This window comes from Syngnathoides biaculeatus, chromosome 17, assembly GCF_019802595.1.
Source record: "Syngnathoides biaculeatus isolate LvHL_M chromosome 17, ASM1980259v1, whole genome shotgun sequence".
Classification (NCBI taxonomy): domain Eukaryota; kingdom Metazoa; phylum Chordata; class Actinopteri; order Syngnathiformes; family Syngnathidae; genus Syngnathoides; species Syngnathoides biaculeatus.
The window spans coordinates 12,813,701-12,839,488 of NC_084656.1; the positions used below are offsets into that span (position 1 = coordinate 12,813,701).

At 41.7% G+C, this 25,788-nt stretch overlaps 3 protein-coding genes across 4 annotated transcripts in view; 2 read left to right on the forward strand and 1 right to left on the reverse strand.

Moving 5' to 3' along the window:
* Positions 1-89, forward strand: part of sardh (sarcosine dehydrogenase) — a 46,492-nt gene extending 46,403 nt beyond the window's left edge. The window contains exon 23 of the transcript XR_009792241.1: positions 1-89. The gene's annotated coding sequence lies outside the window, so the exon portion shown is untranslated.
* Positions 10-18,479, reverse strand: dbh (dopamine beta-hydroxylase (dopamine beta-monooxygenase)). The gene is made up of 12 exons (XM_061800804.1): positions 18,089-18,479; positions 15,001-15,147; positions 13,798-14,055; positions 12,260-12,430; positions 8,862-8,964; positions 6,379-6,545; positions 5,969-6,112; positions 5,228-5,266; positions 5,043-5,102; positions 2,842-2,969; positions 2,610-2,769; positions 10-149 (listed from the first exon to the last, which is right to left on the reverse strand). Exons 1-12 carry the CDS (start codon positions 18,464-18,466, stop codon positions 24-26), a joined length of 1,881 nt encoding a protein of 626 aa, XP_061656788.1. The 5' UTR covers positions 18,467-18,479; the 3' UTR covers positions 10-23.
* The window catches only part of fam163ba (family with sequence similarity 163 member B, genome duplicate a), a 27,525-nt gene continuing 20,176 nt past the window's right edge, over positions 18,440-25,788 (forward strand). For both annotated transcript variants that reach the window (XM_061800800.1, XM_061800801.1), the window contains exons 1-2: positions 18,440-18,578; positions 23,999-24,087. The gene's annotated coding sequence lies outside the window, so the exon portion shown is untranslated. The remainder of the gene's footprint in view (positions 18,579-23,998; positions 24,088-25,788) is intronic.

Here is a 25,788-nt window from a genome sequence, read left to right on the forward strand (position 1 = left end):
GCTAACGTGCTGTCTGCGCCCCTTCACGGCTTGGCTGAGACCGGAGGCGTTTCCGGACGACTGGTGGGGCGCGCGCCCACCTCACATGGGTAAGGAGGCCTTTTGAGTTGCGAGGTCACCACAGGTGGAGTCTGTTTTTCCCATTCTCCCTGAAGAAAGAAAACATGACATGACAGATTGTACTCACGAGAATAAACAGCCGTAAGAATCACTACAAAAATGACCAATGTACTGTGTATACGTTTTCTATAGCATAGGAAGAAGCGGATTGGCCTGAAACAAAGGAGAGTGAGGATATTCGAGGGGCCCTTGGGGTGATTGCCCCCATTCGCTGACTGCACTCATGTTTCGTATGATGATGGGGACTCCATGCTTTGCCAATTAGCCACAAAATCATGAAATGATAAAAGTTATGTATTATTGTAAAACACTATATTCAGTATATATAGTAACACTGGAATGGTCTGATGATGTTTTTCATTTTTTTAATCGGGCATAATATCTGTAATGTTCCTATGCCAGAGCAAACCTTGTGGCCACTGGTTTAAAACTAGTGGAAAGCCGCGCCCACGGTACGGCACACCCACTGATCTAAAAAAAAAAAAAAAAGAATGGATAGTTCATTGGCTACAATAACTGAAGTGACCGAAAGCAGATATCTGCCATATTGATACTCCCAAAACAACCATGCCGACCGGTGCGTTAATCGCCAGTTTCATGGCTGTGAGAAAACATTCCACAGGTGAGTTAGAAAGATTTACATTGACACTGTTAAAGTTTGTTTGTAAAGGTTTTTTTTTTTAATTTTCTGATGAGCCTAATTCATTTGAACAAAGTTTTGTTTACGGTTGTTCACTGTTAACTCTCTGCTTCACCGTTATAGGCCGACGCGAAAAAGCAATGTAAATGTTGTACCAATACTTCATCAGTGGATACGCAAGAAAATACATTTTCTATGAAATTGTCGATGAATTTCATAATACAGAACTCTGCAAATTGAATTTGATTTTCAACTGCAAGGAAACAAGTTTAAACTTTGTCTGAAATAGGACGTCGCAGAGACAACAAATGAACAATGCGTTTAGCATGTATTTTCCATTGCGAGTCCTTATTTCCAGAAATATATCTAAATGATTCACTTGAAATTTAATGCTTTTATGGCAAAAATGCTTAGTTTTTTGCTATGTTATGATAGTGCTTCACATCGTATTTTGGGAAAGGTTAACGTCACAGAAATCAGGGCCTAGGTAATATGCAAGGTTTCTTGGTAGTCCCGGTGTTCTATGTCTTCCGTTTGCACTTAGCCTTTTTTTTTTGGCTTACCAAGTCGAATTAAAAATCCTTCACATTACCAGAACTGAAATAATGTCAAACTCACATGACTAGTTTTAATTCTACATGCCAAACTTTGAGGAGACTGCCATAATCCATCCTGTAACCCATGTCCTCCACACGTTTTGAGAGTACCAAGATGGCGGCCAACTGGCTTCAACCAATCGACACCTCTGGATATGTATGTGCTATCCCGTCTTTTTTTTTTTTAAGATGAGTAGGCACACCACATGAATTCAGCCACGTTTTCTGTGGGCTTTTGGGCAGCAGGTAACCTGGTAGAATGTGGGGTACACCCTGGATTAGTCGCCAATCAATCACACTCAAATTCATGCCGATGGACAATTTGGAGTCTACAATATACTTGAAATGTTCAATGTTGTTGCGGTAAACCACACAAGCATGGAGAGAACATACAAATTACACACAGGGCGATCATGTAGAACAAATGTACTGTAATTATTTTTAAATTACTGTATAATTGTTGTGAACTAATAGTAAGCAGTCGCGCCTTGGACTCTTCGAGGGGCCCCGGGGGATACTAGTGCATGACACAAGCCAACTAGTTGGGCTTACTATTGCTGCTACTACTACTATTAGGTCTGCCGCACAGTAGTGAACGAAGTTGAAATTTTAATCGCATAGCACTAGGTCAAAAGTGACACTAGTAGTGTGAGAAACGTGACAAGTGAGACAGTTCTACTAGTGCATGGAGTTGTGTTACTAGGGAGGACAAAGAACAGTAGTACAATGAATTTAATCTGGATCTAATGATGTGAAATAAATGTTCAAATGACGTTCTATATTCCCATGCTATAACAACTGTCTTTTGGAAATTAATGCAATTCTTTATAAAATTAAGATGTGGGAAATAGACAATTTCACAAAAACTATGTTACTTTTTTACCATTATGGGAAGAATATTAAGTTAATGAAAAATGTATTTCTTGTACGTTACACTTTTTCTTTCCACACTCAACTTTAAATTCCATATTACTGGAAAACTGAGTAGTGAGCCCGTAGTTGTTCGAATAGTGCACTGCATCTTACTAGTGAGGTCAATAACAGTACATGCAATTGATGCTCAAGCAGTTTCCCATAGACCAGCACAATATAAAAGTGACAATTTGAATGTGGCCTTTTTGCACTACACTACTTTGTCCTTGTCCTCCGTAAAACTGCAGCTGTACTGCCAATGTAGTTTGTTCATTACAAGTTTCAGTTCAGGTTCTGGCCCTTCCTTCCTTCCTGTTCGGGCTTGGCTCTGTGAAACTCACAGGAAAGAGGCGTGCAGTGGACTGGTTGCAGTGCATGGAGATGGGCGCCGTGTTGTAAAGCGAGTCCAGCACTTGTGTGGCAAAGTCGTCCCACTGCAGCCGGGAATACAGTTCTGTCACGTTGTCGCCCCCACAGACGCACTGCTCCTTTCCTTGGAATCTAACAACAACGACACACTTTTTTTTACCTCCTGAAATGTTATTGATCGATGGCCGGATGGCTGCACACTACCTGTTGATGAAGCTGAAATATTTCTGCAGGTGATCCAGGTCCACATGACTCTTGCACAATTCCAGCTGAGTGCGAGGGTAGTAGTGGATGTAGTTGACGCACATTTCCTCCATGATGCCAAAACCACCCTGAGGTGCCCCGGACAAGACATCTTAGGTACGCTATCACACCATTTTTTTTTCCAATTCAAAGAATTTATGTACAGTGAAGAAAATAAGTATTTGAACACCCTGCTATATTGCAAGTTCTCCCACTAAGAAATCACAGAGGGGTCTGAAATTTTCAGCGTACGTGCTTGTCCACTGTGCGAGAGATAATCAAAAAAGAAAAGTCCAGAAATCACAATGTATAATGTTTTCATACATATACATAAAGCTGCAAATAAGTATTTGAACACCTTTAAAAGTCCACCTCCACTCCATGGATTATTCTGAATCAGATGCACTTGTGTGAGGTCGTTAGGCGCATAAAGACACCTGTCCACCCCATACAATCAGTAAGACTTAAACTTTTAACATGGCCAAGACAGAAGAGCTGTTCAAAGACACCCGAGACAAAATTGTACAACTCCACGCGGCTGGAAAGGGCTACGGAGACATTGCCAAGCAGCTTGGTGAAAAAAGATCCACTGTTGGAGCAATCATTAGAAAATGGAAGAAGCTAAACATGACGGTCAATCTCAATCGGAGTGGAGCCCCATGCAAGATATCACCTCAATGATCCTTAGAAAGGTGAGGAATCAGCCCAGGACTACTCGACAAGATTTGGTCCTGAAAAGAGCTGGGACCACCATTTCCAAGGTGACTGTTGGTAATACACTAAGATGTCATGGTTTGAAATCATGCATGGCACAGAAGGTTCCCCTGCTTAAACCAGCGCATGTCAAGGCCCGTCTTAAGTTTGCCAATTACCATTTGAATGATACAGAGGAGTCATGGGAGAAATTTTTGTGATCAGATGAGACCAAAATTGAACTTTTTGGTCATAATTCCATTAACTGTGTTTTGAGGAAGACGAATGATGAGTTCCATCCCAAGAACACCAACCCTACTGTGAAACATGGGGGAGGTAGCATCATGCTTTGGGGGTGTTTTTCTGCACATGAGACAGGACGACTGCACTGTATTAAGGAGAGAATGACCGCGGCGATGTATTGTGAGATTTTGGGGAACAACCTCTTTCCCTCAGTCAGAGCATTGAAGATGGGTCCTGGCTGGGTCTTTCAAGTCATGACAACGACCCAAAGCACACAGCCAGGAAAACCAAGGAGTGGCTCTGTAAGAAGCATATCAAGGTTCTGGTGTGGCCTAGCCAGTCTCCAGACCTAAACCCAATAGAAAGTCTTTGGAGAGAGCTGAAACTCCATGTTTCTCAGCGACAGCTCAGCAACCTGTCTGATCTCGAGAAGGTCTGTGTGGAGGAGTGGGCCAAACTCCCTCCTGCAGTGAGACAAACCTGGTGAACAACTACAGGAAACGTTTGACCTCTGTAATTGCAAACAAAGGGTACTGTACCAAATATTAACATTGGTTTTCACAGGTGTTCAAATACTTATTTTTAGGTGATCTCTCTCACAGTGGACATACACGTACGATGAAAATTTCAGACCCTTTCATGATTTCTAAGTGGGAGAACTTGCAATATAGCAGGGTGTTCAAATACTTATTTTCTTCACTGTATCACACTAGTACTAGTGCTTAGCATAGGTTGAGCCACAGCTTACTGAATTGTTTTTTTTAGAAAGTCAAACCACATCGATATCGTGTGCCAATTTGGCAATGTAACGTAATTTGATTTTAATAACAGCAGGGAAGTGGCAAATAAGGATTTTATGAGTGAATATGTGGATGTCCTGCACTTTAAGTCGTCTTTCTCTCCCGTCTTCCATTTCTCCTTTGTGCAGCACAAATATACATTCCAGGACAGGGAATTGTGAGATAAATTGTCCCTATAATCAGTATAATAGCTAAAAACAGAGAAATACTCAGCAGTGGCGCACAAGTGCTCTGTATCCAACAAAGCCTTTTCTAAGTTTTTGACTAGAGATAACATCCTGGTCAGGAAATGAAATCATTTAGTTTTTACATAAGCATGTCAAAAATATTGGGGTGGGGGTGGGGGTTGGGGGTAATGTGCAGTACTAAATAAAAGTTAGATGTATAGCTTGTACTGTAGTACCTGTGTCCTAAATGGCTACTCACCACAGTGGGCTTGTCCCTGTCTTCTGTGTTATAAGTACATTTTGTTATGAGGACGTCACCCTGTCGGAAGAAGAAATTACTGTATTATTTATTATTATTGTGTCCCTTTATGAAAATCATGGTTTGCTGTATGTTGGGATTTCCTATGTTTATTCTTTTTTTGCAGACTACATCGTCATACTTACTGGTAAAACATTCGTGATCTTCCTCAGAACTCGGATAGTCTGCAATAAAAAAATATGAATAATAAATAATAATAAGTAGGGGCAAAGAAAACACGTTTGGTGACTTCACCTTGAATCAAATTGAGATATTGCAAGCATTTTCGTTTTAACAAACATCAATGATATTTGTTAAAACCATTACCCTGTGATTTCTGATTGTTGTCTCACAAAATTAAAATTACTACTAGTGTTCCGTCACCCTTCCATGCGCCTTAATTTATATTTCATCGTTTTTTTTCACTGACACGTCTCCTATTCAAATAATGGCAGCGCAGGCGAAGGCCAAAATCCTCCCTCGAGGCTTCTACTCTGTTTTCTCTGCAATCCGTGCAACAACAAACTTAATTATTGAATAAATATCTTTCTGTCTCAAATCAGAAAGTCAAGAAATTCTTCATCCCATTATTATTGGCTAATTACGATGGCCGTTTAGTTTCAGAAGTACTGTACGCACGTTCTGATTGACATCCTCTTTCATTTGAAGGGGAGAACACGTTAATCATCTCCACTGGTTTGTTTGTTTCTCACATTCAAGCGAAACTGACTGCTGGTGGAAATTGACGGCTTGGGGAGGTACAACATAGCTAAACAGGACAAAAAAAATTCCACTTAGTATTGTCCATGTATTTCCATGACGTTGAGATGTAAATGAATGCTTAAATTACTAGAAATATGGATTTTAAAAAAAAGGTTGTCGCTCACCTGGTAGTGTGTACTGAAGTGTCGGTCTTCCTGCACCACCTCCACCTCTTTGCCCCCCCTCACAAGGACCGTGCGCACCCCGCGGCCCGCCAAATGCGTGTGCAGCTGGGACGCGAATATGAAGATGCCCCCCTCGGGCAGAGCCTGCCCAAGCAGACGGGACCATCGCTGAGTCAGGAAAAGATTGGACTACGCCATTGTTCCCAGTAACCAACTTTGCAAGTACCACCATAACGACTAACATTAAAATGCAGTAGTGTAGTAGGCCGACGTGTTCATCACAAATGAGGTTTTATTTCTTAATGGTATATGCAATATTATTGTAAAAACCACTGTAACATCATGCACAGTGGTACTCGTGCAAACACTTGAAGAACGTCCCTTGGCACCGTGCGGCTACATGTACTTACTGCGCGTGTACACTTGGAGGTGCAGTAGCCAGCAAGGTAGAAGTTGTCTTGTCTGGGCGGGACGGCCATGATGGGAGTGTAGACCAGGCCCAGCTCCATGATGCCGGCGTCGTAGCGCCTCCCACTGCGGGTTAAATGTAACCTTATCCCCGATGAGTCACGTCGGCCTGCACGCAGCAACGTCGCCGATCGTTAATGTGCTTTACGAGCGGTCCATTTATTCCCTGTAACATATTCACATGCTCGCAGGGGAGAATTATTTCAGCCGGATATTCGGAAGCATTCATGAGTGAAGAATTCAAGACGAAACTTCTTTAATCTCTCGTAGGCTTTTTTTTTTTTTTTTTTTTTTTTAGAGGACATTCGGAGAGGAATGAAAGAAAAGATAATATCCGCATCGTATGTGTGTCTTTTTCCACATATTGTGATTATTTTGATATTTATATATTTGTCTCCACAGGGCCAGGGCGCCGGCCTTCGATGGTGTCCAAAGTTTTTCCGTCCTGTGGTTGGACAAAGCAAAACGTGCTACAGCCGCCTTCACCCAACAAAACGCGTCTGTAGCGATCAGCACAAACAAGTGAATTCGTTTAGTCATCAGCACCTCCGGTGAGTCGGACATCTTTTTCTTTAACTGTTGTATGTTTTCACCATTTTGGTAGCTAAATGTCATTTTGCAACTGTTGTGTGCCGTCATGTCGTTTGTTGTTGTGGTAACTTGGGTGATTATATAGGTTATAAAGACATTTAAAGTGAAATTCTCTTCAAAATAATAGTAATATAAAATAATGTGGGACAACTGTGACCAAAATTTTTGTATATTTGTCTGTTTTACCAGTCACTCACATTTGAAAAATGTACGGGTGTGGTCAGTTATGCTCGCAGATATAAACTTACGGGTGTGGTCCACCCGTCGTGCCCGCAGATAAAGTTGCGGGTGTGATTAGGGATGGAGTCTCCAGACCTTAAAATAACTTACTGGATTAATGTAACATAACTGTAAATTAAAACCAAAATAAACAAATACATAACTAAAATTTAAAACTCAGAAATTATCCTTTCCAATTTCAACTGCTATTAGCAGAACATGATATAAAACAGTAATTACATTTTTTCTTCAATAAAAATTCTTGATCTGGCAAACTTTATCTGAATAAAAGTTAAATGCACTGGCCTGTCAAAGAATAAACACGAACAGTCTATACTTGCAATGTATTGAAAATGCTGAAAGTTCAGTTCAACATAATTGGCGTTCGTGGCAACAAACCAACGATACATTGGAAGAAACATTCCTGTCGGCAATCGTGACGTATTGTTGGGGAGCGGGGGGCACTCGTCGCGGGAGTGCCGTAAATAGGAGACCGGCTTGCTAGAACGCACCTGAATCGAAAATAGGCGACATCTTTCAATATCTATTTTTTTCTACTCATAAATTTTATGCGCATGATTTCACGTGCTCGACTGTGCAGAATTGCGAGCATGATGGCGCTTGTCAAAGCACAATGACTGCTTTTACTGACCTACAGTAGATCGCAATTCAGATTTAAACTAAATTTTTCATGTTTTTATTCTTTGCACAAGGTTAATAGTTTTGGGAGTTTGTTGCAAGCTTCTTTGTTTTGCGTGCTTATTTTGCTTTCGAACCCAACATTACCTTCAATAATGTTGAGAGCAAAGACAAGGTCACCAATTTGTGAGTCATTTTAAAAAGTAGGAAAATGAAAATTATACAATTGAAAATAACAAACTAAAGGCTGCTCCTTTGTAAATCTGAATTTCACATTCAGATTGTTGTACTTGGTCAAGCTTGCCTGCTTGTTACTAAGCAGAAATTACAGGAGCCACACACAAAATATTACACCAAAGAACATCACACCAAAAAACAGGACTATAAAATGATTGTGGTATTATCCATGAAAAAGAAAGTGAACACTGCATTTACTCTAAAATACCCAACTGTATTCGAAAGGAAGAAAAATAGCTGCATGACATGTGGTTGCCCACGTGAATTATTCTGACACTGCGCTGATTGACATCCTCCTCCATTAGAAGAGGAATGTGTAATTATCTCCGCTGCACAGCACGTTTGTTTGTTTGTCAACAGCGTTTGCTGACATCGTTTGTGGGGGGGGGGGGCTTCTTCCTAATGCAGAGGCAACTCCGGTGGAGATTCACCACCACCATACGGCAGTAATGCTTCAAAAGTATGCCAACAAAATAGAACAGCATTTTCACCGTACTACTTTCACAATGCAGTATATCTGCTGTAGCCTTCGCTATGCTGAATAGAGCACTAGAATATGTGAACATGCCATTGAAGGTCACATGAGGAGAAGACGTCGCAAAGCCTGTAATGACAAGTGTGGCCGAGATGAAAAGCGTCGTCTGGAAAATTTCAAATGAATTGCTCTGTTGGAAATTAGCCCGCAGCTTCTCAGGAACACTCTCCTGCTGCTCGTTGGTGCGTGGGAGCGTGCGCGTACCCGATATGAGGAGGGGGTTGTGGTAATGGACTTCCAGCCGGAGAAACCTTGAGGAACGTTTCCCACCAATAGGGAGGCCTGCATCTGGGGGGTAGTAAAATGCCTGCAAACACACACACACAAGGCTTTGTTTGGAAAAAAGCAGTGTCTTTGCTTCAAGCGCACTAAAATGTTTGGACTCCCCACAATTTTAATCGCCAAACTATGAAAGTGGAACACAGGAAATTCATCAATGCCTTAAAAGTAGTTCAAAATTAAATCACCAAAGATATAAAACCCGCGGCACGGTGCCGCAGCTGGAATGGGTTGGCCTCACAGTTCTGAGGACCCTGGTTCAATCCCGGCCCTACCTGTGTGGAGTTTGCATGTTCTCCCATGCCTATGTTGGTTTCCTCCAGGCACTCCGGTTTCCTCCCACATCCCAAAAACATACAACATTAATTTGTCACTCTCAATTGCCCGTAGGTGTGATTGTGAGTGTGGCTGTTTGTCTCTATGTGCCCTGCGATTGGCTGGCAACCAGTTCAGGGCGTACCCTGCCTCCTGCCCGTTGACAGCTGGGATAGGCTCCAGCACTCCAGCACTTATGAGGATAAGCGGCTAAGAAAATGGATGGATGGATATAAAGCCAGCATTATGAGTTTGTGCTATTTTAATACGCTTACTTTGAATCACTAGTCAATGATAAGTAAAAAAAATACATATGGTAAATTGTCTGTGACACAGATTATAAAATATAATAACGTGACATTTACATACAGCTCTCTGGGGTTTGTGGAATTCCTGATGCAATTAATTTTGAACCACGTACGGTACATAGGAAATACCAAAATACCTGCATTGAAATATCTATTTAAAAAATTAACACATTCCATATGTAAGACGATGTAAAATCTAAAAAAATATATATGAACTAAGATATATAAAAAAATGGAAATAAAAATGAAGTGTAAATTAAATACAAAATAGAAACTAAAAGAAAAAAATCTTGGAAAATTGATGTGCAGTCAGACTTCAAAACAAAGTGTAATGAGAGTCGTCTCGTGGAGGAAAAATAAAAAAGCTGCGTGGCTCAGCCCAGTTCTTCATGCTGTTCCATGAAAACACGACAAGCCTTTGGGGTATCAGCGCCTTGTTGTCACTATCGTTGGCAAATCTTGATTCAATCTAAATTCATCATTTAATCTTGCACCAGATGCAACCCCACATGCCTTCTGCTGATCCAATTGAGGAGCATTTTTTTTCCCCTCCCCCTGTGCATTTTCCTTATCGGCAAAGCAAAAGTATTTGAAGATTCACCGTCTCCTCTGCGCATACAGTACAGCGCGTACAACTTTGTCGCATTTCTTGGTGTGGTGCTGCCGGGGGGGAGTTGAACAACGCTATTACGAGGTGATGAAAGAGGCCTGAATATTTCCCACCTAATCTCGTCGTCACGGCTCGCACAAGCCAAGGCATCCTGCTTCTTGTTGTTTGGCTGACACATAATCCAATCAGTGAGCGGCCTGCCTGGGGAGCGGAGAAATATGGTGACAGGCTCCCTGTTCCCCTGTCCTCTTTGCTTTATGTGACCCCCCCAACTGCTTGCTGGCACACACTCAGCTTGCGTTTCGTAGCCTTGCTTTATTGGACTTAGCTTTAGCTTCTATCTATTATTCAAACTGGTCAGCTATTTATATGCCTCACACCATGCTAAAACGTTTATCTTCTCACTTCCCCTCCTAACGTTTCATTAGACAATGATGGCGCCTATTACATTTCCGAAATGTTTTGGAAAGCCGGGGGTGAGTCGTGGTACATTTGTCCCTGGGATGAAAGTACATAAGAAGTGTAACTTACCAATGCAGTATTAAATTTAAAATGTGACCACCATTTGGGGGGGATTTGAGACTTCAGCAATATTTTGTGAGACTTCGCAATCTCTGAAGACATCAGCAAATGTCATGAAATTTAAAACCAAACTTGTGAAACCCAAGCAAGTGTTGTCACAGCAAATCTTGCCAGAATTCTGCGAGTCTTGCAATACCTTAGCAAATACACGTCAATAGCTCAGCAAATCTGTATGACCCAATCAAGTCTCATGAGACTTCAGCAAAACCTCTGAGGACCGAATAAGTCTCAGAAGACTTTCGCAAATATTATAAGGAGACTTTTGGAAGAATATTGCGAGACCAAAGATGGTCTTGCAAAATGTGAGCAAATACTGCAGTCCCTGCTTGACGGGGAAATCCAGTGCTTTGCATGAACAATGTGTCCAATAGGTCATGTAATACATACTCGATTTTGACGATGTGATGTTAAACCCGCTCTCATTTAATAGTGTTTTGAGAAGATTTTTATCGACAATTACAAATTTTGAGGGGCGTTGCCATTTTTGCAAGTCACATGACTTTCACGCGCGGATGTGACGTGTAAGGTGCCGCACCAAAGGCTCGATGACATTGTGCCCAGCGCTCATTTCTCGGATTTATCCTCATCTGATGAAGAAATAGCAGTATCGGTTGATCGGGAAGACGGAGGAGGTCGTTAGCCGAACTTCGGCTCGTGGACGCCGAAGCTTGGCTCGCTCGTCCGGCGGAGGCCGTTTGCCGAGCTTCAGTATAAGACCTCAACGAATCCATGAAACTCAGCAAAACGTTTGAAACTTCAACAAACCTTGAGGTGGAAGTCCAAAGCAAATCTTCCCACAATTCAGCACCTTTATTGTGACATAAACAAGTCTCGCAAGACCTCAGCAATGAGACTCATCAATCTTGTGAGACCTGAGGAAGTTTGGCAACACTTCAGCAAATCTCGTCAGAATTCAGTAAATCTTGCAAGGTCCCGGGAAATCTTTTGAGACCCCAGCAAACCTCAATACTTCAAAACATCTTCAATCAAGACTTCAGTTCGGTGAGGACTCAAATTTACATTTACGAAGCAAACATATTTATCATTGTTTGTCGTCGCTTGAGTGCAATGAAATGCCTATTTAAAACGTGTGTGTTTGTATTTATTTCTTTGTTTTTGTAAGGCTATGCAAGGCTTTGTGTGCGACCGCTCGCATGTGAATTGTCTTCCCACCTACCGACTGGCTCCGCGCCCTTAATAGACTTTGTGCCGACACTTCCAGGCATTCACATTATTTGAGTAGGAGTCGGTCTCCTATGAATAGAGACGAGGATTGTGGCAAAAAAAAAAAAAAAGAAATCCAACTGAATTCCAAGTTCTCCTCCAATTAAACACTTCTTGTATTAAGGTGGCTCCTCTATTGTTTGAAGGATCAGACTTCTAGTTCTAATTCTGGTTGATTTTTCAAGGCCCTATTTTACTATATATTCATCTTTGTCATCAAGCTATTGATATTTAAATTCATATCATCACTCCAATCACAGTTAAACCTCCAGAACGCGTTGTACCTCGGCACCCATGGCCCAGGCGGCCAGAACGTGGCGGCAAAAGTTGAGATTGGCCGGCACCATCTTGTCGTCGCAGGAGCCGCTGTACTGAGGAACGTCGTCCAGCGAGCATTCAAACACCTCGATGTGATGCACGATGGCCTCGTTACCTGGCGTTATCGCTGACTCATACTGACGCAAAAAAATAAAGAAAATTTTATGTTAGAAATGGAACGTCTCAAACACGTCTGAGTAATACTTCCTGGGATACAAAGCTTAAGTGACAGCACATTAAACATCTAATCAGTCAGTAGCTCACTCACATGAGGGGCTACTTTAATATGATAAAAGTGAAAAAAATAAGTTGATCAGTAACGATAATATTGCTGCAGTCGTCTGGAATCATCATATTGCCAAAACCTACGCTTATCAGTAAAAATTTCAAAAACACCCTTTAGGTTGATCTACAGTTTGGTCTACAATGTGGGGACTGACCACTTATATTGATTTGCGAAAGAACATGAAATTGACCAAATTTGGACGTATGAACTTTTCTTTTTTTTTTTGACAGTTTATAATCCGAACCAACCAACCATAAAATACGTTAATGTACTTTTACTTTTAAAAAGAAAAAAAAAACAACGGTCTTACATATAAGTATAAAAATAATTAAACCGTGAACAGTAATGTTTTAAAACAACAAAACAAACCCAGATTAAAAATGGAACGGAAAAATGGTGCCAAACATATGCGAGTCTTGCTGTGGTGACCTCAAGCAGAGTAACCCAAATGTCAAACATATGCGCACACACACACAGACCTAGCTTACAAGTTACTTGAATTTAACTGTAAAGTGTAAAAATAATGCAACCACTACAAAAATTCAAAACATAACAATAAAAGGTTTCACCACTCATATTCCAAAACAATAAAACCCTTTTACTAACAAGTAACAAGATGTAAAGAAGCTAGCCAGAGGACAGCTAACTAGGTTATGTTACTGCCACGCAAATGTATTATGGAAAGGTTTCCAATTACGCCATCTTGTGCGTCACCACCACACTTAGACCGATCGAATAAATTAACGCTAGAAAAAATCTTCACACTTCACCTGTCATCTGTATTCTTTGACCTCTATGACACACAAGATGGCGTAATTAGAAACCTATCGATTGACTACATGATAATATAATCCTACACTTTAAATAACATGTCATACAGCTAGCTAGCGGCTAGCTTCCTGACACACTAGGGCATTTTTTTTTTACCATCACAATATGATGACTTGAGAAAAAAATATAGAAATCCTCTCCTTTGTTAGTATGTAACATTGAGTCTAGCAGTTAGCGCCAAAGCTAGCAGTTGCATTAATGTCCCCCGAGTGTCAATAATGTATTGTATGGGAAGCATAATGTATGCAAACAGACAGATTTACTCGGGAATTAAATCTGTGGCATTTCTGCATTTGTCTGTTGTTTGCGTCCTCCAGATGCTAGCAAAAAAAAAAAAAAAAAAAGCCGCCATAATGGCATATTCCAGCCCTCCCCACCCCTTCGTACCATGACGATGTGGTTCTCCGGCATGTTTTCGGGCAGCTTTTGGATGGAGCACCAGTAGGTGGTCTCCTGAGTTGGGATGACGACGTCCGGGGCCACCACGTCCAGCGTCTGTACGTCGGGGGGCAGCGTGGGGGCCGGCTTGTCGGGGCGCAACATCAAGATCCGCTGAAGGCCCGTGTGGATGCGGGACAGGTTGAGCTGCTCCGGTGCGGCAAGCGGTTGGTCCAAGAGGCCGTAGATGACGTGCACTGTTCCCTCCTAACCGGAATGCGAGAAGAACTCCATCTTGTCAAATATTTCAGCTGCAACGCTGTTTTTTAGTTCACTAAACTCTTCATGGCCTTTCCAAGGTAATATTAATCAAGTGTACTCTTTAATTCAGTTCATTATACAGTTACCATTGCAGGTTTATTTGTATTCTCTACAATAGTAGACATTTTTTTGTGCACTAGGGTCATGTTGAATTTTTAAAATGGAGATGGACCCAAAAAAAAGTACTTGCCTGGATGTGATGAGTGAAAAATATATTTAGTGTGAAATGACAAAATGAAAAAAACATCTCTCTTCCTTTGCAAATATTATGTAAACAGCACTATTTAACTAAAATATGAAGATGAGATTGCTTCCTTAATTATTCTGCAAATAAAATGAAATTTAAAAAAGTGCTTTCCAACACAAGTTGCTATTATCTAAGTAAGTAGTTTTAGGACAGAATAAATCATGATTATTTGGGAGTATTTACAATATCTTAAAAAATAATCTGACAGAAACATTACTATTACATTTTATATGGACAATATTAAAAATCAAATTGTAATCATATGATGGAATTAACATCTGATGAATTTTTAACATTCATCTTCATAGAAAAAAAAGTTTGCAATAGTCATAATATTGCAACAAAAATGTTAAGAGAAAGAAAATTTTTAAAAAATAATATAAGAATCAAGTGAGAATTTTTTGTTTGTTTGTTTTAGGAGAATAAGGTCAAAATATGAAAAGAAAATCTCCAAATTGTTATGACTTGATTTGTATTCCTATTACAAATTTGCTGTCATGTAAATTTTTTCTTTCCCTATAAAGTAAATGCGTTTGCATTTTATTCTGACTTTGTCAAGTCTTCAGCGTTTCATGTAATTTCGCTGCCGGAGCAACAAGTCCAGCTTCGTAGAAACTCTTGAACGCCCAATGGGACTACTGTACCTCAATGAGGTAGTCTCTGGGGTCGCAGGTACTAAACGGCCTCTTGAAGAGCAAGTAGAAGCCTCGGGACTTCCATTTGGCTTCTATCAGCTCGTAATCCTGCTGGCTGTCCAGTGTCACTTTTCCCTCGCTGTCGCTCCAAGCGTCCTGAAGGTGACAAATGGGACAACGTTGGCAATTATGTCAAAATGACAGTGAACACATCCAAACAATAAATTAAAGTTATTCTCCCAACGACATCGATTATTGTTTCCGTACACTGTAAAATTTGTGTTCCTTTTCCATGGCGCTTAAAGACGGAATATATCACAGCTGACTTTGGGCAAGAGGCAAAGTGCGCCCTGGAATGGTCGCCAACATGCAGTATACGTGTATTTGGATTTACCCATGAAGTATTGTTGCACACCCTTCGATCCCTTGAAAAGCGCGATATAAATCTCATGATATTTACTACTATCTGTTCTCTGCAGCAGCTGTATCCATCCACTTGTTATATTTATCAGATTTTTCTTTCCATTTAAATCCAGAATAGTGCCCGACATCTAATGCTACACTTGTGTTTGTGTTTTGCTTATATAACTCTTCCCATATGGACCGGCCTCCACACACGTCGCAAGCCCGTCCGTATACTCTTTTATGTCAGTGTAAAGTACGTGTACACAAAGATGCAGTCCGTGAAGGTCATGTATTGATGACTCTTTTGTATGTGCACAAAAATAGTATGCTGTCATGTATTGAATGATCACTTCAGATTTTGTGTCACACAGTTATACGAGAAAAAATGGAAAACTGGATAACAGTGTGTTGTCTCAATAACGTGATTATCATGTGCAAAATTCTCATGAATACAACTTTCAAAGATTTAAAAATCTCTCCCCTCCCGAAAAACATGAAAATTACAGGCATGTTAAATAAATTCAACTGCACAAAAAAATACATACATGGAGTAATGGAAAATATGTACCCATATTTTTGTGCTAGTAATTTCCTCAGGGGAGCACAGTGTCTCAGCGGTAACATGTTGGCCTCATAGTTCTGAGGTCCTGGGTTCAATCCCGGCTCCACCTGTGTGGAGTTTGCATGTTCTCCCCGGTGCCTCTGTGGGTTTTCTCCAGGAACTCCAGTTTCCTCCCACATTCCAAAAACATGCAACATTAATTGGAAACTCTAAATTGCCCCAAGGTGTGATTGTGAGTGCGGCTGTTTGTCTCGATGTGCCCTGCGATTGGCTGGCAACCAGTTCAGAGTGTACCCCTCTTGCCCGCTGGGATAGGCTCCAGCACTCCCGCAACCCTTGTAAGGATAAGCAGCTAAGAAAATGGATGGATGGACTAATTTCCTCAGAGAAAAGCAGATGAAAACTCAATATGTTCTCTGTCACTGATGGTGTAATTGTCTATAGGTGAAAGTCATTGTGTCCATCTATGTCCACCCAGTGATTGACTGGTGACCAGTCCAGGGTCTGATCTGTTTTTCCACATCGGATCAGCTTGAACAGACCTCAGCGCACCCATGACAAGGACAAATACGACTGAAACTAGACAGAGACTTCATGTTCACTTGAACAATGAAGATAAAAGGATCACCTTGATGGACTAACACGTTGATTCTGAGGCGTTCACACGTGCGGATCATTTGCTCTTGCGTACGTCCTCTAAATATGGTCGTGAGTCGACAGCGGCGCTTTCGACAACGGAGGAGCACAGGCGGTGACGGCACTGTGCTGAGATTGACGGGCTCTCCCTTCGTTACTAGCAGGTCATTTGTGTTCTCTGTGGGGGGGGGGGGGGTCACATTTATTTGCACCCGGCGATCCACTGGGCCATATGTGAACCTTTTGCCGTTGATTTGTCTCAAACTACTCCACGGCCTGATGGAGGTCTTCTCTCTCCGCCTTGCAAGCACAAGCTGAAACCCGCTGACAAATAATATCAATCACTATGCCTTTTAGTAACAATTCCCACTACAGTATTGTGACTTTACTGTGCCCACTATGAATAATAATTTCCCCCCACTCAGAACTGTGATTATGAAACAGCTTCAGTGTATTTTCTAACTTAAATGCGAACCAGTATTCCAAAAATTAAGTCAAAGAGACACAATCCACATTTGTCACAGTTTAAAACAGCCCCAATGTGCCTTAATAATATTCTTTCCTCATAATATGCAGATTTTGGAAATATGCACCTCACAAAAGAGTTGCAGTACTTGGTTCATCTATTTCACACTTTTCACACAATTGCAGAGACAAAAATATTGTATGCATTAATGCCATTATTAAAAAGTCCTTTTCTAAGTGTGCCCTTTTCAACCTTGGCTTAACATTTACCGCACTGTACCTTTGTTGTACATTATAAAGTACATTTTTACAGTTGGCACCACTGAGCACATCTGCCTCACACTTTGGAGAACCGCATGCAATCTCATATTTCTCGCTATGACTAAAAGGTTACAAGAATGGACATAAAATGCAAGTCTTAAATTGATCTAAGTTAAATTTTGCAAAATAGACGAAAAAAATGTTTTGAAGGACTGGTGTGTAAAATATCAATGATTGTGAATGACGGAAACACACTTTAATTAATCAGATCACGATAATCACGAGACAGTCCAGTTATTACATTTAATTTTGCAGTTTATTTTGATCTATTAATTTATACAATGATTGATTTTTATTCTAGCAAATGCGCATTTCTCATATTTGCGTGCAAGGTTTATTCAATGACAAAAAAAGATCCTCGTCAACCAGCTCGGGATGATGAGCATCGGACTTACTTTTTTAGTTTTCCTCGAACAAGTCAATGTTGTGGTTAAAAAATCGTATTACAATAGAGCCAGAACAAACATTTTTTTCCCTCAAGAAAGCCTAATTATTCACAAGATTTGCTCATCTGTCCTTTTTTTTTAACTTTACAATTTGTTAAAATGACTGCTGTAAAAAAAAGAAAAAAAGCTAATTCTAAAAGCAAAGTTTGCAGTTGACTTGTGCAAAGATTGAAGGTCTATCAGGTTGAGTTAATCCTATGTACATAAAGATTCAATTAAAAGACATGCATTTTTTTTTTCCCCCTATTGTCCAATGACTCACCCCAAAGTAACTTTTGCTTCCAGAGTCCCACAGTAGCACCAGATCAGCGTGATTCAGCTCCCCACGGTCCGACATCCCCAGCAGAACGCCGTGCTTGAGCTCGGCTACCTGCAGCTCCATGTAGACCTCCTGGCGGGCGTAGCTGACGTTCCACGCCAGCTGGAGCCGCCCGAGCGGGTCGAGCGGCACCCGGAAGGGCATCGGCAGATCGGGCGCCGAGAGCTCCGAGGTCTTCGAGTCAGCGCCGGGCACCTCGGCAATTGTGATGTGGTAGGGAGCCTGGTAGGACGCCACCAGGATGACCATGAGGGCGGCCAGGGCGGTGAAGTACATGACCGTCACGTCCTGGAGGCGAAATTCTTTGCTCAGGATCCTCATGGCCAAAAAGATTGCGAGTCTTCTTTTCTCAAGTTTATTCTCAAGTCGACGAGCCCTAAAGCGGAAAACGTCCCGGCGGGTCCCGGAAGCTCAACAGCGTCTCCAACTTGTTGTGAGTGTCATTCTTTGCGTCGTCTCATCCGCTCGGACCCAATCGGTGCTTTTTAAGAGACTCCTCCCTTTGCGACTTGTCTGTTTTGATGGAGACTAATGCTATTATTTGTTGAGCGCAATTCAATTGTGTCCCAGAAGGCCCTCGGGTCAAACATGATGGTGCATGTCTGCCGCACCCTAATTGATCCAAATCCAACCATGGACATTATCAAAGACAATCATCAGTATTATTAGTCTGTCCTTTTTAAAAAAGAAAAATGCATATAGCACATAACTCCTTCTTAAAGAAATCTGACCTTTTGACAGTGTTATTTAGTGCGGCGGCAACGATTTGCGGAGCCATAAACAACTTAATGTATTTGTAGCTTTCCGCAAGCCGTCTCCTCGGGCTGCAAACAACCTCATTGCGCTGCCAATTATGGCCGACACACACAAGACGGACACTTTTAAAGTTGCCTAAAAAGGTTAGCGCGTCCCCCGGGGGAGCAAGTGCGCGAAACAGGTGACCAAGCCGTCATCTTCATCGCACATTAGAGTTTTGATGGGAAGCAAAAATAACAGTCAATTAAAAATTAGGGAAACTGTCATAAGTTGATAAATGTGTAGGACGTAAAAAATTCTCATAGAATGGCACTGGATAATAGAGTATACCATGTATCCAATGTTATATTACAACATGACATTTTAAATCATTTTATTTGAAATATGAAAATGAAAAACCTCCTTGGAGATTCTCGACTATGAGTGTGTAATGAAGAATATTTTTTCCCCCTCCTATGGATATTCGATAATACACAACTTTGTCATTTAAATGAAATGTTGACTGATGCTATTTTCCATTGCTGCAGCTTTACTGCTTCCTTTCTCCCGTTTTAGACACTTGAGGTCATTTTGACATGTTTCCAAAGTTCTTTGGTGTCACATCAATAAATTTACCTTCATAGATTGAGTAGGAACCAATGGAGGAGGATGTAATGTACTTATGTGTATTTTATTTTATTTGCCAAGCACATCTGCCTCACAGTTCTGAAGACAGGGGTTCAAATCCGGCCTCGCCTGTGTAGAGTTTGCATGTTCTCCCTGTGCCTATGTGGGTTTTCTCCAGGTACTTCCATTTCCTACCACAACCCAAAAACATGGACCCTAGTTTTATTGAAGAGTCTAAATTGCCCGTAGGTGTGAATGTGAATAAGAATGGTTGTTTGTTTAAATTTGCCCTGCGATTGGCTGGCGACCAATTCATGGTGCACTCCCGCCTCTCACCTGAAGTTAGCTGGCCTGGGCTCCAGCACTCCCGTGACCCTAGTGAGGATAAGCAGTACAGAAAATGAATTGAGTGTACCAAGATGGTAAATTTCCATGATCCTAGACATAGATAAAAATGTCGATTGTGTTATAGTTGTAGACGGTCAAGCTGATCAATTCCAGGTTCCCTTTAAATCCGGGGCATAGCTTCAAATGTCGTCAATCCAGACCTGCACGTTTTAATTTCATTTTGTACATGATAACGTTGAATTGTCTTTTCCTGGAAAAAGGGATAGAGTTTCGGTAAACAAAGACAAACCAAGGGCAAAGGAAATGTGCTTGAGATGGCTTGAATGCACGAATACAATCAAAATATATTGTCTGGCAGGTCCGCGTGTGTTTCTTTTAATGTGCCCTCCCGCGGTCACATGACCGGCTCCATTTGTCACGTACACACACGCGTCGCTCACCTTTGTGCTGATGTGCCAGCAAACGCAAACAAGGCCAGACGCCACGTTCTAGGCATTTCACCACAGGGAGCGATGCACAGCGAGAGGGGGAAAAACGAGGGGGATGGGCACCTAAGAAGGGATTTAGGAGGAAGATGACAAAGCTTTGTGCACGAGTGTTATCGTGTGCGCACGTGCCGGTGTTTATGTGGCAAGCTTTCAGGCTTTTCTGACATCTTGCACGACGATCCCTCTCGCTAATTCTCATGGGAACGCTTTGACAGATAGGAGGTGGCTCAGCAAAATCAATCCATCCGTTTTCGAGAGAGCTTATCCTCGTTAGGGTCGCAGGTGAACTGGAGCTTTTACCGTCCCCGCTGAGTGCAACCTGAACTGGTCACCAATTGCATAAACACAGGAACATCCACACTCATATTTACACCTACTGACGCTAACAGGGTTGCTCTGTGGGAAATGCCCCGAAGATGAAGAAAAACTCACCCAGGCGTGGGAGAACTTGCAAAGTCTACACGAGGAGATTTGAACCCCGGTCCTCACAACTGTAAGGTTGCAAAATACAGTGATGGGATGGGTTGTGAGTTTTTTTTAGATGCGAGCGCTCGTTTCGTTGCGATCAAAGACTGGGTTTTACTACGAGTGCCGTAAATTGGCAGTGAACATGTCACACTTTTCAACAAACAAAGGTTTGGCAGGTGCAAACAAATCAAGACAAAAGAGAGGCTCCAAGCTCTTAAACATTAGTCCCAGTTTACTGTTCAACTGAACAAAAAACAAATCACGTTACATATCATGCATTTAAAACAACCATCAGATTAATTCTAACAAACAATGCAAAATGTCATAAACAGGATAGCAGAATCGATGTAAGCGACGGATTTTTGGCAAAATACTGACGGACGTATATTCTTTATCCTCTATGAAGAACAGCTAATATTATTATGGCTTACTGAGGAGCTTTGACCTCCATTTCTCCACAGCAAACACATCAGAACAAGCAGCACGATGTCCACTGGACTTAACCAAGATATGTTTAATTCTTTACATTCTATTTAATTAACTCATGACTATGTTTTTATACAGTACAGTATCATAGAGTGCCATTTTTTCCTGATTAGAAGCCCATTACATTTTTTTTTTTCCATGAGGAGGCTGGCACACATTAATGGCCCTTTTCATTCATTCTTTTAATGAGAAGTGAGTGTGGGCTTAGACCTGGTCCATGTGTAGAATCCACCGAGGCAAGTACATCTAAATCAATTTGAATTGAATTAAAACATAATTGGAAAGACGAGGTAATAGAGGAACACAATAAATTCCACTGGACGTGCTTCAATTGTATTGTGAGTCCTCAATTTATGTGAACATATCGAGAGTCCCAAATCAGAATTGTGTAGATAGAAAATGTATTGCATTAGCATCTGCATAGTTGTGTTATATTGTACGACTATTGATCACTCATCGAGAATATTAGAGAATAATGACGACAGAAGGGCAGTGAGAAAATATGGAAAAAAAGGCCAACTTCAGCCGAACGCCACCAGTCCAACCGTACAGTATTTTCATATTCCTCTGATTTTAAATAATTCAACAATATACTCTCTCCAAGGGCACTAATCTCCATGTCTTTGAGTGTGAATAACAAATGCAATAAAAAAATACCCACACTGTCATCGAATGTGGAACGTGGCTGGAGTCTGAGGTGAGAAGGTGAACGGGAGGAAACGGAGATGGAAGGAAGTGGAGAGACAGTCAGGTATTGGAGGGGGAAGGGGGGGTGACAGCTGACCAGGATGTTTGTCACGCCCGAAGCTGAATGCCTGATCCATGTTGTCATGGGGAAGGGAACAACCTCTTGGGTGGGGGCGGGCAAAAAAGTGTGAGGACACTGAGTGAGACACTTGCGTCGTCCAAATGGAGTTTAAAGAATAGTTTGTCCCTGTGATTGATTTCCTTGTTGATGCTGACAAAAACAAAAAGTGTGAGACTAACAAGAAGTGAAAATGGAGGAGAAAATGTGGTTGCAGCGCCATATAACATATTTGTAAGCACAATTCTGGTTCATATTTTTAACATTAGCGCTTACTCTTTAGCGGACATTTTTTTTTCATAGGGTCATGGAATATAAAAACAATAGACAACCCTAGTTTCCTCAATATATTATTCATTTTAATACATTACCACAATTGATACAAGGCTCCAGACTTTTAATGTTTTTGACAAATGGCACAGCGGCCCCCAAGTTGAGGTTTTGGGTGGCACAACTTGAACATTTAGGAGCTCACGCTGTCACGCAACTTACAAAGGTAGTAATAACTTGGCAAAGCAGCTCATTTTGTCAGCAACAATTAGGCTGAAGTGTGTCAGCAGCAAAGAAAATTTGTGGTAAGTAGATAATAAATTGTCTCAAATTGTAGAGGCAAAGGGCAACAGTTTCAGGGGAGTCTGGAACAATTATGATATAAACTCAACAAAAAATGCTGCTAATTCCATAAAACTCTTTCTACTTAATATGATGTACTTAACTGTAATTGTCAGTGTTTTTGTTTATTATCACTAAAACCAGAGAAAATGAGTGCTAAGATTAAAGATTAAAATCTTATGCACAATTATCATCAGATTTATCCAAATAAATGCACTTTTAGTTGTACCAGGATTACTATTACCTACTACTATTTTTTTCTATGACTGTATGTAAGACGAATATTCTATAACTACCATATGTTTTTTGAGACAAATGTGCTGTAAAAATGAAATTGTCACGCATTGTATTTACCTGTGTTTTTTCATTGATTGACTATTGTATTGTTATTTCCTCTGCGTGGTGTGGATTTGAACCCATTGATGACGTTTCACCCCACTTCCATTCATTTGCTTTCCAGCCACATCTTTCCACTTGCTCAGCCGAAAGACTCCAAGACTCAGAAGGGACATGTCCCCCTTTCTTTTCATACCCCCATGTCTCTCCCTCTCTCACTCTCTCTCTTTCTCTCTCTCTCTCTCTCTCTCTCTCTCTCTCTCTCTCTCTCTCTCTCATATCCAATGTGAGGCTGTGACTAAAGCGCCATCTCTCAGACTGCTCGCTCATTGAGCGTGCTCGCTGGCACCACTGCCACGTTTTCACTCGGCTCTGCAGGAATCGGCGTACATTCCTCTCATCTCTTGACATAAGCCTCCCCTGCAGAGTTGATTTTTTTCCTTATTACAGGCTACATAGGTGGATAAATAATATTCTACAGCCTATACTTGGAGTTTTTGTGGATGCGCCAGAACAAAAGAAGTAAGCCGGAGCTCCTCGGACAGTGTTTGTTTTCTTTTTCTTTTTTTTTTTGTGATGGAGGTGTGGAGTTTTGCTGTCACACTGTCTCCTCCTCCTCCATCACACATGCTGCTGAGGCTGAGGCGGGTGTTTGCGTAGGAGGCTTTTATTTGCTCCATCAGCCTCTCCTCGTCTTCTTTCTCCAAAAACAATAACCGGAGCCTTGCATGGAAGTGTGCGCGCGTCACTCTAATTGTTTTTGTGTTTTTCTGCGCTTGGATTCAACAGTTTTGCATGAGTGCAATGTGTTTGGAAAGAGATTTTAAAGACATTCTTTGTGGCTTTCAACCCTTCTTTTTTTAAAGTCCGGTTGTTATCTCTTATTTTGACTTCGTTTTATTTTTTTTCTCTCCATCCTGTTGTTTTGTGACTTGCGGTGACCTGAAGATTTTGAAGCCAGCAAACATCAGGACCTGGCACCCAATCAGCCACCGCTTCCCTCTGTGTGACCTCCTCGATTCATCTTATCTCTGAAGGTAAGGCAGAATTCTTAAGTTCATCTCCCGTTGTGGTTTCATTTATAATCAGTACATCCTGAATTTGATGCCTACCAGCATCATTTACCCATAAAGTAAAGTTCGCAAGGCGTTGGCGTGTCCAGTTTCAGAACCATAGACAGCGCCACTGCCTCCCCCCAGCCATAATGGGAGACATCTGCTTTTCATCTCCCTGTACGCTCCTCAGTTGCATGCATAATTGGTTATAGTCCGTCTACACAGTGTTTGGTACAATGACATGCACTGTATTTATGTGGACACGGAGCCAGGCACGAAAGTGGGAGATGAGAGGGTTCGAAGGCGAGCGGGAGTTGCCACACGCTGACAAAACAGCAGCACTTGCAAGGCACTGCTACTGTAGACAGCTGGTAGCCATAGATCCTTCTTTTTAGACATTCATCTAGAAGGCCAACACTCTTCAAACGGTCAGCCATGCGATGCTACCCGCGGTTTAGCCTGTTTAATAGATGCGTTCTGCAGCATTGGGGCTTCGAGCACAGATTTTAGGATGTTTATGTTGTAGACTTTCGGATTCAACAAGCGATTTTCTCAAGTACAGTACTTAACCCCAAAGTGGACAAAACAGACGTAGAGCTTTGATGAGAAGAAGATAAAACCTATGTGTCATGTTTGGGAAGCATGGACAGTCCAATTAGGATCCCGAAAATTGTACTATATCAGTTGACATCCATCCATCCATCCATTTTCTTAGCTGCTTATCCTCACAAGGGTCACGGGAGTGCTGGAGCCTATCCGAGCTGTCAACGGGCAGGGGGCAGGGTACACCCTGAACTGGTTGCCAGCCAATCGCAGGGCACATCGAGACAAACAGCTGCACTCACAAACACACCTAGGGGCAATTTAGAGTGTCCAATTAATGTTGGATGATTTGGAGGATTTTGGGAAACCCACGCAGGCACGGGGAGAACACGCAAACATGCAAACTCCACACAGGTGAGTCCGAGATTGAACCTGGGACCTCAGAACTCTGAGGCCAACGCTTTCAAGCTGATCTACCGTGCTGCCCACCAGTTGTCATTAAATAAATAAATCCCCAAAATAGTCACCTACGTGTGTGTGCGTGTGTGTGTATGTGTGTGTGTGTGTGTGTGTGTGTGTGCGCGTGTGTGTGCGCGCGTGTGTGTGATTCCTTAAGCTTTTTAAAGCATCTAACTGAGAATGGATTTCATTTTGTTATGCTTGCTAGCAGGTATTTGTATGGTCCGTCAATTGAAGCAAGGAGTAAATATTCTAGTGTATAAATATAGAAACATAATAAATATGATAAATATTCATCCATCCATTTTCTGAGCCACTTATCCTAACAAAGGCTGCAGATATAACAAATATATTAAAAAAGATGAAATCATAATTCAGCCATCCATTTTCTCAGCCGCTTATCTTCACAGGGGTCACAGGAGTGCTGGAGCCTATCCCAGCTGTCATTCGGCAGGAGGCAGGGTACACCTTGAACTGGTTGCCAGCCAATTGCAGGGCACAGAGAGACAAAAAGCCACAATCACACCTCAGGGCAATTTAGAGTGTCCAATTGATGCCTGTTTTTAGGATATGGGAGGAAACCGGAGTGCCTGTAGAAAACCCACGCAGGCACGGGGAGAACATGCACATTCCACACAGGCGGGTCAGGGATTGAACCTGGACCTCAGAACTGTGAGCCCA